This window comes from Urocitellus parryii, chromosome 2 (genome assembly GCF_045843805.1).
Source record: "Urocitellus parryii isolate mUroPar1 chromosome 2, mUroPar1.hap1, whole genome shotgun sequence".
NCBI lineage: Eukaryota > Metazoa > Chordata > Mammalia > Rodentia > Sciuridae > Urocitellus > Urocitellus parryii.
In genome coordinates, this window is record NC_135532.1 from 98318561 (window position 1) to 98332837 (window position 14277).

The 14277-nt window shown below is 40.0% G+C and overlaps 1 protein-coding gene across 1 annotated transcript in view; it reads left to right on the top strand.

The window, feature by feature from the left end:
- The window catches only part of LOC113179327 (serotransferrin-like), a 49327-nt gene that overhangs the window by 23228 nt on the left and 11822 nt on the right, over positions 1 to 14277 (top strand). The window contains 6 exon segments of the mRNA XM_026383893.2: positions 2748 to 2932; positions 4293 to 4486; positions 10807 to 10895; positions 10898 to 11065; positions 11603 to 11697; positions 13363 to 13440. Coding sequence (XP_026239678.2) covers positions 2748 to 2932; positions 4293 to 4486; positions 10807 to 10895; positions 10898 to 11065; positions 11603 to 11697; positions 13363 to 13440 — 809 coding nt within the window.

A 14277-nucleotide genomic window follows, 5' to 3' on the forward strand; every position in this document is an offset into this window, starting at 1 on the left:
AATCACATACCAGTAGCAATGAGCATCAAGATATTGGCTTCTAAATTCTATTCTCTGCAAAAAGGAACCAGAATTCCTTGGAAGGACTCAAAAATGACAGATGCATATCTCTTTCTCTCAAAAAAAAAAAAAAGTGATGACATGAATCAAAACTTCAGGAGACAATTGGAAAGACCTCCCACCACCAAATCCGGGAATTTTGAACATTCTAATAAATAATAATAGCAGAAGAGGATAGTAACACACAGAATGAGGTAGGAATCCATGAATTGAAACTGCTGAGACAAAGGAGGGAAAGCTCTTCCTCATCATAGAATGCTAATTAACAAATGTAGAAGGAATAGGAAAGACAGAAAAGCCCAGTATCTCTATTTCACAAGGTTTCATTTTCAGGCAGAGTACCCCAGCCATGTAGGCTCAACTTGCATAAATCCAAATTCCTTGTCCTTCTCTCAGAGTTCCCTTCTCTTCTCATAGTCTCTATCCCTATAGAGAATCTTGTTATACTTCCTGCCAATCACAACCAGATTGAGCCTGTCAGTCAGTCTTATATTATCTCTCAAAAAATGTGCTGTGGTAGGTTATGGTATAGAAGAAGCAAGACACAAAACCACATGGGCTCTTGATTTTATGTATATATGTGTGTATATGTTGCAATCATGTGTAGTAAAAATACTAGATGAAATGTAATCATTTTGAAGGAATATGCTGTGGAATTATAAATGTTTCAAAATTTTCTTCCAGACACCATATAGCATTCTACAAATTCTTACAGACATTCTTACTTTGATCTTTCTAGAAATAAAACAAGTCTTCACCAGACTCATGCTGAGCACCTCACTCACTGCCCTTTAGAGCTTGGCCATCTCATCTGTTTGGCCACACTGCCCAAGATTCTGTTCCAGAATCACCAGGCACACACTTGTTCCTGAGTCTTCCCTGTGTTATCCTTTCCTTCCACATAGAAGGATCCTTTCTCCACCTCTCATCCTATGCATTATACAAAACACACCTAAAACCTTGCCTCCTCCAACTAGCTTCCCTAATCGATCTGCTTTTGAAGCCCTGGTTCTGAATTTGCACAGCATTTAGAGTGTGCTCCACAAAATTTAGTAGACACTTCACTCTGGATTATTTGCCTTTGGTATGTGTGTTATTTTCTTAGCTCCAAAGACGTTCCTTGCAAAGGGCTGAGACTATATAGTATTACTCAATAAATACTTGAATTTCCAAATAGAACAGAACAGATTTGGATGGAAAGCTGATGGATTCTATTTGAAAGATGTGAATTTTGACCAATAGGCAAGAAAGGGAAGGAGAAGTGTTAGCAAGTGCTCAAAGGTGTTTGTGTATCTTAGGGTTGTGGTGAGGAGGGCATTTGGTTCATTCAACTAACATAAAAATGCACAAATCCTTTGAACTAGCTATTCTATTTCCAAAGTACAATCAAACAATATTACTCATTTTAACCCAACTGTAGTGGCAAAAAAATAAATAATAAACACCCTAAATGTCCATTAATAAAGGAATAGTTTTTAAAATTACCTTTCCTTCCTCTCCACATTGCTGTAAACTCAGCAGGTGCAGGGGAGCATGCCTGTAATCCCAGCAACTCCGGAGGCTGAGGCAGGAAGATAGTGAATTCAAAGCCATCCTCACCAACATAGCGAGACCCTGACTCTAAATAAAATATAAAAAGGGCTGGGGATGTGGCTTAGTGGTTAACTACCCCTAGGTTCAATCCCCAGTATAAAAAAAGAAAACTACTACTATGCTACGTCCATACTAAGGACTAGGATATGGTAGTTAAAAATAATGAAATTGATTAACATATGCTGACACAGATGAAGCTACCAGCTGTCAGTGGCTTATATTTGACAAGATCTAATGCAATGAAAAATTATAAATATGTAACATCTTATAGACACAGTAGAGGTAAAGACATATAACAAGTATTGGATTGAAACAAAGTGATATAAAGGATTAGAGCTACAGTATATATATTCCAAAACATATGAGCATGATCTCTTGTATTACTTGCTCAACGAAACAAAGAAAATTAAATGAAAATGAGTGAAATTTAAAAAGGTTGCAATCCCATATTATGGAAGAGAAATAAAAGTTGGTAAAACACATTTGAGAATTACCTCAGGAGAAGAAGCTGAAACCTTGAGAATGGGGTGTGTGTGTGTGTGTGTGTGTGTGTGTGTGTGTTTCAAAGAGAGTACAGGAAAGATTGAGGCAAGAGGCTGAGATAAGCCAGGACCTGCACCACATACGCATGTGTGAATTAGAACAAGTTACAGGGGAGTCAGATGGAAAATGCTGGTGCAGATTGCAGAAGTGTCCCCTGGGGAAGAGTTTCTGTTTGGAGATGCCATTTATAGCACAGATCTTGCTAAACCTGGCTCAGAACAACATGTTCTTCTTATGCTAGAGCAAGAAATATTGAAGGCTTTGGAATTTAATAAAAATGAAGATTTTTTTTTTTTTTTGGAACCACATCTTTCTCACCTGGCTGGGGAGGGAAGATCAGAAGAGGGTAGTCATAAGTAGGTCCTGGTGTGAGCCGAGTATCACCTTGTAGACCAAGTTGAGTGTCCCTTCCTCTCCACATTGCTGTAAACCCAGCATGTGCATTTCTGCTGGCCAGAGGGTCCAGATCCTCCCCACCCCAGTGGTCAGTAACATCCTCCCAGTGACCAAGGCCATCAGCTCAGGCTGATCCACTTTCTTTCTCTATCCAGGAGCGAACCCTGAGGAGTGGGCTAAGAATCTGAAGGAGAAAGACTTTGAGTTGCTGTGCCCTGATGGTACCAGGAAGCCTGTGTCTGAAGCTATGAACTGCCACCTGGCCCGAGCCCCGAATCATGCTGTAGTCTCACGGAAAGATAAGGCAGCATGTGTCCACGGGGTGTTAAGTGAACAAGTGGTATGAACCAGCCAGAGTCTCCTGCCCTTAATTCCTACATAGTTACAGATTGTTTGTGGGAGTTCATAGCTAAGTACAACCCTGGCTCAAGCCTTCTATTGAGAGGCCATGGATTATGGACCAGAATCTCAGTTTGGTAGCTTCCTGGCTGTGCCATCTTAGTTATATGGTTTAACCTCTCTATGCCTCAGTTTCTTCATTGTAAAACAGGAATAGCAATACTTATGCCTGCTTCTCAGTTAATATGAGGATTAACGGTTAGATCCAAAGGGTTTAGGAAAATGTGTGATCCATGGGAAGTGCTCCAAACATGCTAGCTAAGCAGTTATACAACTGGACCTCTCAGGACTGGCACTTCTGTCTCTCGATCACTGGAAATAAGTCCCTGTCTGATCCTTGTGTCCTCAGGACCATGAATATGCCTTCCCGCTCCTCTTAGCCTTGCTCAGGGTACCCTTCTTTTCCCCACATCTGTCCTTTATAAAAGTGAAGAAGATTGATCCTGTTTCCTAGCAAGACTCTTCAAGTCTTGAAGAATAGATTTCTATTGCTCTTGTTTAGGCAGACTGGGCATGATACTCGATAGTGTGAAGAGCACAGGACCTCTATGCTTAGCAAGCCTTCCCTATGGGGAGGAAAACCATGTCAGGGCCATTCTCAGAGAAGAGAGGGGCTGCTTGAGTGTTCTAATCCTGAAGACCCCTCTATAAGTAAACATCACCTTCCTCTTAGGTGATGAGTCTCCAGAACTTTTTTCAAGAAAATTAAAGTAGCATATCTTGAGAAGTCCTGATGTTCAGAAGTGCATGAAAACAATAATGAGTATGTAATGACCATCCCCTAGGTGCTATACGGAATTCTAAACTTTTTATAGTCATCATTTTACTTATAGCCTTAGAAGGACTGGAGAAGTTAAGTGGCTGGCCCCCAGATAAGACTAGAAATGCAATCAAACATGAACTTTGAACAATGACCTCTACTACTCCTCTAGGAGGGGTCATATTGAACAACTTCTTGGGCATTGAAGAACATGTTATTGTCCTCTCATTTCCCATAAGCAGCCCCCAAGGGACTTGGGCAATGAAGCAGGGGAAGAGACCAGAGAAGGCAAGAGTGGGTGGGTGGAAGGAGGGACATCTCAGAAGAAGCTAGACAAGGCCCCTTACAGAGGACTTGCATAAAATCCTGGAATTGGGACTTCAAGTGGATAAATGGTGGATGAGGGAGGTGGAAATTCCTGAGGCATATCTGTAGCTTCCCTTTGTTGCTAGGACTGATTCAGAGCTTTGAACCTCCTCTGATGCATGTTCCCAGCTGCTCAGGGCCACAGGTCCTCACGTTATTTTCTGTCTTTTGACAGGATAAGTATGGAAGTCATGTATCGGACTGCTCGAAAAAGTTCTGTTTGTTTTCATCGGAAACCAAGGACCTCCTGTTCAGGGATGACACAAAATGTTTGGTCAAACTTCCAGATGATACCACATATGAAAAGTACTTAGGGGCTGAGTATGTCACAGCTGTTGGAAACCTGAGAAAATGCTCCACCTCACGTGAGTAGGAGGAATAGCATGAGAAAATTGCAAATAAAGCACAGTTGTGGGTCCTGGGGTGGTGGATGCAAAGGAGAAGTGGAGTCTGGCCCTCAGGATGTGTCCCATGGGAAAAATGAAACAGTAAGAGAACAATCTAATCTAAGCCCAGAACGTATGATAGGTCAGCCTGTATGAGGAGGTAGTAAGGGGGACAGAGGCCCAGGATACTAAGATAGTGAACTTATTGGACATCTTACTTCTAAGAAAATGAGGAGGTTTATGGGTATGAGCACATGTCATTGCTCTTCAGTAAACTTTTTATTAGAATTGACTGGTATGGTAGCCAGTATCAAGATGTGGCTATTTAAATTTAAATTAATTAATATTGAATTAAATTAGGCTCCCCCTTTTCTTTTTGACAGTAGTGAGGATTGAACTCAAGGCCTCGTGCATTCTAGGCAAGCAGTCTACCACTGAGCTACATCCCAAGCTCCAAACTGAATTAAATTAAAAAATTATTTCCTTAATCTTACCCAACCACATTTTAATTGCTTGGTAGCCACAAGTGACTCCCTATTGGTCAGGAAAGAGAACATCATTGCAGAAAGTACTTTTAGACAGTAAGGCTCTAGAGATAAGTTCTGGTAATACAAAGTTGCCAAACATACCACTCATCTGGAACAGGTTCTAGGAACTGTGATAGAATAAAACACACCTCTGCAGTGTAACTATCTGTGGAATAACCCAATCACTTGAAGGCATTTGGAAGATTGGGGGGGGGACAAGATGTGGTATAGGGTAGTTATTCTTCAACTATAGAAAGTGAATAAGTGAATCTTGGTCCTGATGAAAAATGTGTATTTCCAGGCCCTAAAAAAATACTGATTCAGCAAGTCTGTGCTATTTCAGGATGACTACGCTTTAAAAATTGGCCCATATAATTCTAATGTAAGCAACGTGGTCATCCAGGGCCATGGTTACAAAAATCAGGTTAACATTTACTTAACCTGTGTCCTGTAAAGGGAGGTTGTCTGGCTTTGTATTCTGCCTCCATCCCTAGTCCCAAGCACAAAAATTGGCAGATGCTTCTTGCTATGTAAGTTCCTTATCTGCTTAAAGAGGTCAGGCAGAGGGCAGACTTCCAGGGTGACCCACCCACATGAACTCAGGTGTGTAAGCCCTACCCATAAGAAACAAGGTAGGAGGATGCTATACAGCAGGGAAACCATGTTAAAGCCTTTGCAGCTTTGGTGTGGTGCCTTCCCTGAGGGAGGCATAGGTGCTGTGCAGGCAAGTGGGGAAGGGCACTGGGGGAATGATCCAGTATGTCACAAGAAGAGCAGGGCAACCAGTCTGAGTACCTGCCTCTGTGCTATACTTAACTGTCTATTCACTCAATGGTTCATAAAGAAATATAAGTACATTCTGAATTTCCTATCTCTCTGCTCTGCTCCACAGGACTCCTGGAAGCCTGCACTTTCCACAAATATTAAAATCCAAGAGGTGGGGCTGCTCCTCAGATGGAGACAGGAGCTCAGGTGACCCGTGGTCTTCCCCTGATCTCGCTAGCTTGAGGGGCTTGTGTCAACCGTGTTTGTCTTCACAGTTCTGTTGTCACATGCATAGGTCACAAAATAAAGACTATTGTTGATTTTATATTTCAACAATTTCATTTTTTTTTTTACAAATGTTTCCACCTGAAGGATTTCTTTATCTATCTATGTGTGCAGCTGAACCCTTCCTTCTGAGCTCAAGTCCCATCTAGATTTTCCCTGCAATTCTGTGTGGTGCCATAACCATACCTCTTGAGTCCACCGCATGAAGGAACATTTTCTAAAAGGGTCTGTGTGTTCATTATAATAGAATCAAATGTATGTGCTCCTATGTATGTGCACATATGTGTTACCAGGGAAGGGCAGGAAGGATAGGGAGTGAGTTACAAAGATCAAGTGTTCAGTGAGTATAGAAACGAGTATAGAGGACTTTACTTATTTTTTTAGGCACCAGGGATTGAACTCAGGGGCACTCAACCACTGAGCCACATCCCCAGCCCTTTTTTGTATTTTATTTAGAGAAAAGGTCTTAGAGCCTTGCTGTTGCTCGCTTTGAACTTGAGATCCTCCTGCCTCTGTCTTCTGAGCTGCTGGGATTATAGGCATGTGCCATATGCCTGGATTTATTTTTATATTTTGAATGCATCCTATCTGACATAGCCAAGGTTCTGATTCTAACTTGATTCTGAAACATCTTTGGCTAAAAATCATCCCTTGGGCAGTTTCTGCCTTCTCCTTCCCTTCTCATCCAGCTTCCTCTAAGAGGGAGGCTCATTTTTCCTTTATTATTATTGAATGAACACACAGAAACTCTTCTTTGGCTCCACCCACTTACCTGAAGCTACTCTGGTGAAAGTCAGCACCACCTTCTCACTGTTAAACCAACTCAGTCATTTCATTCTTGAACCTGTTTCCTGCACATGATACAGTTGACCAGACCCTCCTCCTTGGGACTCTTTCCCTTAGCTTCTTGGACATGACCTCTCTCCTCTGCTTTGATTCCTACCTCTCTGTTCATTTGTGGTCTTACTGTAGGCTCATCCTATTTATCTTGGAATTTGGGGGAAATCTTCCTGGAGTTCTTCTCTAGATCCAGTGTGCCTCTCACTTTCCAGGCCTTCCTTCAAGCAATGCTAATGACTCTTGGGCACCCATATTGGGTCATGTAACCCCAGCCTCCAGTGTCCCCCAACTCACTGATTCCACCTATTACCAGTGGATCTATATTGTAGAGTCCTACGGTGATCAGAAACCCAACAAATAAAAATCTGGGCTAGAGATGTAACCCAGTGATAGAAGGCTTGCCCAACATGTGTGAAGTCCTAGGTTTGATTCCCAGCATTACAAATAAAACAAAACAAAAACAAAAAACAAGAGAATCATCTGTCCTTCTCCCTTCTGTTGCTTCCCTAAACTAACTATTGTTAGTATATTTCACATTGGCTGAAGACACTGTCATTTACTCAGTCATTCATGCTGCAGACAGAGGTATCAAGTCTCATTCACCATTTTCCTCCATTCCACATCCAAAGTCTATGTTGATTCTGACCTCTAAATAACTTTCCACTTGCCCCTTTTACCAACTCCTACCACAGCCTCACTTTCCATTCAGATGCAGAACTGCAGATAAGGGGTTTTTGCACAAAATCTTTCACACCTCTCTTAATTCCAGGAATCAGGACTCTGGGTGTGCTTTGCAGTCCAGACCTGGTGTGAACCTTTTTAATACCAGCCTTGATTCTCTCTGAACCTATCAACCCTCAGCCTATTGAAAAGTCACCTAGAGTCCACCGTCACCCCAGATCCTATAATTTCAACTTGTCCTTTGTTGGGATGTGGTCCGTCTCGTTGTAACAGGTCAATACACCTAATTTTGATAGACTAACAGAACTCTTAGGCAGTTGGGCTAGTACAACAACATTTAGTGTCAGGAGTCGCTCTGGAAATACACACCCTTAAGTCCTGAGCAAGAGATACTGAACAATTATTGTGTCCCACAATAACCTGGGCTTTATGCTCAGATAAAGAGGAGACTCCAGGAGTAGGTGTCACCCAGTGGAGTTGAGTTACACTCACCTGTTCCTTTGTAATCCTACCCCTTTGCCCTTCTTGGGATAGAATGTTCAATGGAATCTCCCCTTGTGTGTCCCCTGTATAAGAATAAAGAATTCCAGGGGTTCTCTCTCTTTTTCCATGGACCCCTAAGGTCAGAGAGCTGTCCTGGATTATTGAAAAGGTACTTCTGTGTGTTTTTGTGCTTTCTTTGCCATTTTCTTAAGTTATTGGAGTAGTCAGATTTGTGAACCCAGCATAGGTCGCCAGCTGGGATAGATAGCAATAATTCGGTACCCTTTCACCATCCTTAATTACTAAAACAGGATAGGCAGATGTTACTGGGCAGTGGTCTTTTATACATATAACCAAAAGCTAACATGTGCCTATGGTAAAGAAACATTAATTACTACCAACCTTAGATCACAGTGTTTTAGAGCTACTGGTCAATCCAATTACATAAGAAAACTAAATAAGATATAATATTTAAAGAAACATCAAAATTTCTACTGAGAACTATATACTAAAAAATCCATAAAACAAATAATAATGTATTAAAAATAAAATTAAAAAGTAAAATAAAATTCAGTAAAACGGAAGGAAAAATTGAGATACAAAATAAATTTCCCTTACATAAATAAGAGTGAGTTAGAATAATAATGTTTTATAAGAACAAGTAAAATACATCACTAAACTCATGAAAACTACATTTAAAAGTGATTAAACCACACTCAGTAAAAAAAAATACAAAAAATAGTACCTTGGATAGGAAGACTCAGTATTGTAAAGATGCCAATTCTCCCTTGATTAATATACAAGCAATTTTTTAACTCAATAAAATTAAAAAATAAACATAAGACAGTAAAGAAAAAGTCTGAGAAAAGAATAAAGATAGTGGACCAGTTACCTCTTCCATCTATTAAAATGTATGATAAGCTCCTGGACATTTGCATTAGGGATCATTTTTTGGATATCAAACCAAAACCTCAGGGCACAAAAGCAAAAATAAACAGGGCTAGGGATATAGCTCAGTTGGTAGAGGGCTTGCCTAGCAGGAATAAGGCCCCAGGTTCAATACCCAGCACCACAAAAAACAAAACAAAACAAACAAACAACAGAAAAAGCAAAAAATAAATAAATGGGACTATATCAAACAGAAATACTTCTGCACAGTATAGAAAACAATCAACATAATGAAATGGCAGTGTGTAGACTGGGAAAATATATTTGCAAATCATGTATCTGATAGTTAATATCCAAAATGTATAAGTCATAGAACTCAATAGTAGAAAAACAAATAGTCTGAATAAAAAAAATGGTCAAAAGAACCAAACAGACATTTCTCCAAAGAAGAAAAATTGCCAACAGGTATATGAAAATGTGCTCAGCATCATTAATGATCAGGGAATGCTAACAAAACCACTATGAGATACCACTCCATGCCTATTAGAAGGCTATTATCAAAAGTCAAAAGATAACAAGTGCCAGTTATGGGAACTCTTGTACACTTTTGGTTGAAATGAAGATTGGCACAGTCATTATAAAAATGATAGGATGAAAGAAAATTAAAGAATTCAAAAGAGAACTACCATACGACCTAGCAATCCCTCTTTGGGTAATACCCACTCATGGATTTTTCTGAAGAAGAACCAATGGTTATTATAAAGGAGCAAAGTGTGTATGTATGGAGTTCTCTCCTCATTATTAGTATTGCAGGGAGTAGCTAAGAGGATGCATTTTTTGGTCAGGCAGGAAGTGAAAGAAAGATGTTAAGATCTTTGGATGGTTAACAATATGATTTAGGCAAAACCTTGAAAAACTGACCATGGCAGGAAATACAATTTTGAGCATTAGTTTGACCTTGTTGGCAATTAATGCTGAATAATCAATTACAAAATTCATAAAAGTCGGTTAGAACAGCCATTTTAGCAAGAGTGACAGAGGTAAAGTTAGGAAGGTATGTTTGTGTTGGAAAGTAGATATGGAGCAGGAGTTAGGACCATAAGAAAGAATTAGAATGTGGCAAGATCTGATATTTGTAATTGATGATGGTAATTTATAATCAAGTGATTTATTTACTTTCTTAACCCTCACATTTTAAACATCCTTTCTTGATCCAGAGTCCCCATTGTCTGTTTTTATTGAGTGAATCCTACTTTGTTTGAACATGCAGTATGTAGGAGTCCAACCACTTGGGATCCATAGATCTACAGTTAACTATGTCACCCTCAACTGCAACTTCTTATTACATTAAGACTAAACTCCTGAGCACCGCTGAATGCTCCTAGACTTATCTAGCATTGATTTTCCTGGCTGCTTCCCTTAGTGCAGTCATTTGAGTCTCACGCCTAGGTGTACAGTGTAGGGGACTAAATTACTGTGTTTCCTGTACATGCCATCGGCTCCTACTTCTTTTCTTCTTTATGGAGCTTTCTTGCCCCTTTAAGCACCCGCAGCGGCTCACTCATCCTTCAGATGCGTGCCTTTAGTCCCATCTCCCCGTGTACATCCTTCTGTACTATCGCTTGCCACATTCTAAGCCGCTTCAATATAGGATGCCTGAGTTCCTCACAAGCCTCACCTCACGTAGAGACCGACTAGAAGTTCTAAGTGGAAATTCCGAGAGCCATTCATTTCATTGTACTTTCCACAGTCATTTAGGCGGCGAAGAATGAGGGTTCCGGCCTTCGTAGAGGAGCGAACTACAACTCCCATCAGGCACACGGGCATCCCACAGGTCCGAAAGCGGGAACTACCACTCCCGTGAAGCTCTGCTGCTCGCGCCTGCGCAGAGCATAGGGCCACGTCGCTTTTGCGGCACCGGAGAGCACGCGCCTCATCCATGGCTTCCGCGGATTCCCGGCGGATGGGAGACACCGGCGGTGCCGGGGGCACCTTCCAGCCCTACCTAGACTCCTTGAGGCAGGAGCTGCAGCAGAGGGACCCAACGTTGTTGTCAGTACTGGTGTCACTCCTCGTAGTTCTGCTGACGCTGGGTAAGGAGGCGGCGGGTGATTATGGTGGGTGCGGGGTGGCCGGGGTCCCCGCCTCCGCTCTGCTTCGGCAGGCCCGGGAGCCGAGAGGGCGTTTTAGTGGAGTTTAGATGTGAGATTCAACGTGTCTGTCATCCCACCCTCTTGTCTGACGCAGCCCTGCGTTAAAGGGGGATCCCGGGCGACCCCGGGAGTGACGTCCTGGTGCTTGGGACACGCGTTTCCCTAACTCCACTCCTGTTAAGTCTGGGCGCGCGGTCCCTCCCTTTCCATCACTTACCGCCGGGATCCACGGGGTCTGAAGACCAGCGTGGACATCCTATGTTTGCGAGCGGGGCTCTGGGAATGCAAAAGTCATAAGATACCCCTTGAGATATCCACGCTCAGGGAAGAGGTGTAGACACAGAGAGTTGACAGTTGATAGTGGCTGGCACTCAGCGGGTGCCTAAGTAACCACCGTAAATAGTGCTAATAACAAAGTAAATCACAGGTTATCATAGATATCTTTGTTTTATTATTACTTTCCCCTCTGTTCCACAGTGCTCTGGAAGTTTATCTGGAGCAGAAAGAGCAGTCAGAGAGCTGTTCTCCTTGTTGGTCTTTGTGATTCCGGGAAAACATTGCTGTTTGTCAGGGTAAGTGCTTTGATTTATACCATTGTTAAACTTAATATTATGGCATCCCTGTATTCCTGTGATTTCATGTTTTATTTGGCAAAAGAAACTTATCCTGCCAAATTTGGAGTGAATTCTAAACTTTATGAAAACAAAAAGACTTGAAAATCCTAAGAACTAAAATTTTATAGCCATTCCTGCTTCTTTTTTTTCTCCTTACCAGATGCTGATATTTAATTCTTATCACAAGATTTTTTAATAAGTGTTAAATGGCTAAGGATGCCGTTAAAGACATATAAACCTGACCTACTTAAAGTTATAATTTATCATGTAACAAACCTTTCAGAGAGCCTGTAAAAGACTATTTTTTTTTTTAATATTTCAATTTTGGGGGGAATTTTTTGGATTTTAGAAAATTTGCCCCAGTAGCCAAACTGTGGTTGTATTTGTACCATGACTTGACAAATGCAGTTACATCCCAGTCTGCTGATTCTTTCCTCTATAAATTTATTGTCATTAAATCTGACACATGATATGAATATTAGTTGTTATTTTTGTGTTCACAAGAGGAAAATGAAACCATGAAAATGTATGTCAAACTTTACTTATTCATCGATGACATGAACAACTTTGATGAATCAGATAATACTAAAGGAACACTTTCTCAGTGTCTTGTGCTAACCACTGTAATGGCTCTAGACAACATGGTTTTAATTTTAACCTTTCTTTATCACTTTCTTAAGTCTAAACAGCCTATGAAACAGTAAACAAAGCTCTAAATTGTGGCCTTTGCTGATTTCTGTAGTGTAAATACTCCTAGCCTGACCATTTCCAAGTGACCAGCCCAGCTTTGTCAAAGTTATTTTTTTAAAGGATGATTCTTCTTTTTATGCTAATTAGGTTTCTTTTCATTAATACTTATTTTTAATGTATACAGCATTTTTTATTTTTATGATTTTTATTATTTTGAGACAGGGTCTCGCTAAGTTGTATAGAGCTTTGCTAAATTGCAAAGGCTGGCCTCCAATTTTTGATCCTCTTGCCTCAGCTTCCTGATTTCCTGGGATTATGAGTGTGCACCAACATACCCTGCTGTTTTTGGTATTTTTAACTGAGTATGTGTTTTACTATGAGAATAGGACAGATTTTCTGCTTTTTATTCTTCCTTTGGACAGTAGAAGTAGTTTTCCTTCCACTAAGGAAATATAATTTCAAATTATTTATGATAGTTAAAAATGTTTACAAAAGGGAAATAAATTTGGCCACTAACTATGGTTTGAAAATATATTTTTTCTCTTATTAAAGAGAGGGGGAGGAAGTTCGCAATTTTTCTACAGGTTAAAAAAAATTAAAATCTGGGGCTGGGGATGTGGCTCAAGCGGTAGCGCGCTCGCCTGGCTCGCCTGGCATGCGTGCGGCCCGGGTTTGATCCTCAGCACCACATACCAACAAAGGTGTTGTGTCCGCCGAGAACTAAAAAATAAATATTAAAAAATTCTCTCTCTTTCTTCTCTCTCTCTCACTCTCTCTTTAAAAAAAAAATTAAAATCTTTTTTTAGCTGTTGCAAGCAGCATTCATTTTATTTGATTTTTAACCTGGGCAGGGTAGAACATTATTATTACTCATTAGATTTTCTATTATTGTTAATATGTTCATTCTGATCTCTCCCATCTTATTTTTTACAGTTGTTAACAGGCCATTACAGAGACACTCAGACTTCCATTACTGACAGCTCTGCTGTATACAGAGTCAACAATAACAGGGTAAGATGTGACTGCAGTGTTAAAGAGTCTGACAACCTGACTGGAATGAATTAGTCTGAGGATGTAGATACCATTTGAAGTTTATTTTTATAAGGAATATAAAAATATATTATGTGACAAATTCTGCCTTTTATAATCTTTTTGGCCAGTGTAGTCATTTCTACCTCTCCTTTGTAGTCGTTTATGTACAGTAATGTTATAATTCATTTTATTCTTAATTTTTTTTTGTCTTCTTTCCAAATTTACCTATTTAAGAATGGACATTAGGGCTGGGTTTGTGGCTCAGTGGTAGAGTGCTTACCTAGCATGCATGAGGCACTGGGTTCTATCCTCAGAACCACATAAATGTAAAATAAAGATATTGTGTCCACCTAAAACTAAAAAATAAATATTAAAAAAATGGACATTAAGTCTTTTTCTTTTATGTTTTAAAGAGGTAATACATGTACACGGAACAAAAAAATTGAAAAGTAATTTTTCCTTTTCTAATCCCACAAGCTAGTCTTGTTGTTGGAAGTAATAACTGCTGTTATTTTTGTGTGTAAGCTTCTAAGTGTTCAATGCATATACAGCTGTATCTATATATCCCTTAATTATATTTTTTCTTAACACACTTTTTTGTCCATATTTTTTTATTTAACAGTATGACTGATAGAACTTAACATTTTTCTCCTACATTTAAACACATAGTACTATCTTGTTGACTTATGAACTGCATAGTATTCTACTCTGGTTGTACCATATAATTAAATTTTGATGTAATCAAAGTACTGCTAATGTTTAGTTTTGTTTGTGGTTAGAATCTTTTGCCTTTACAAACTGTTGCAATGAATATCT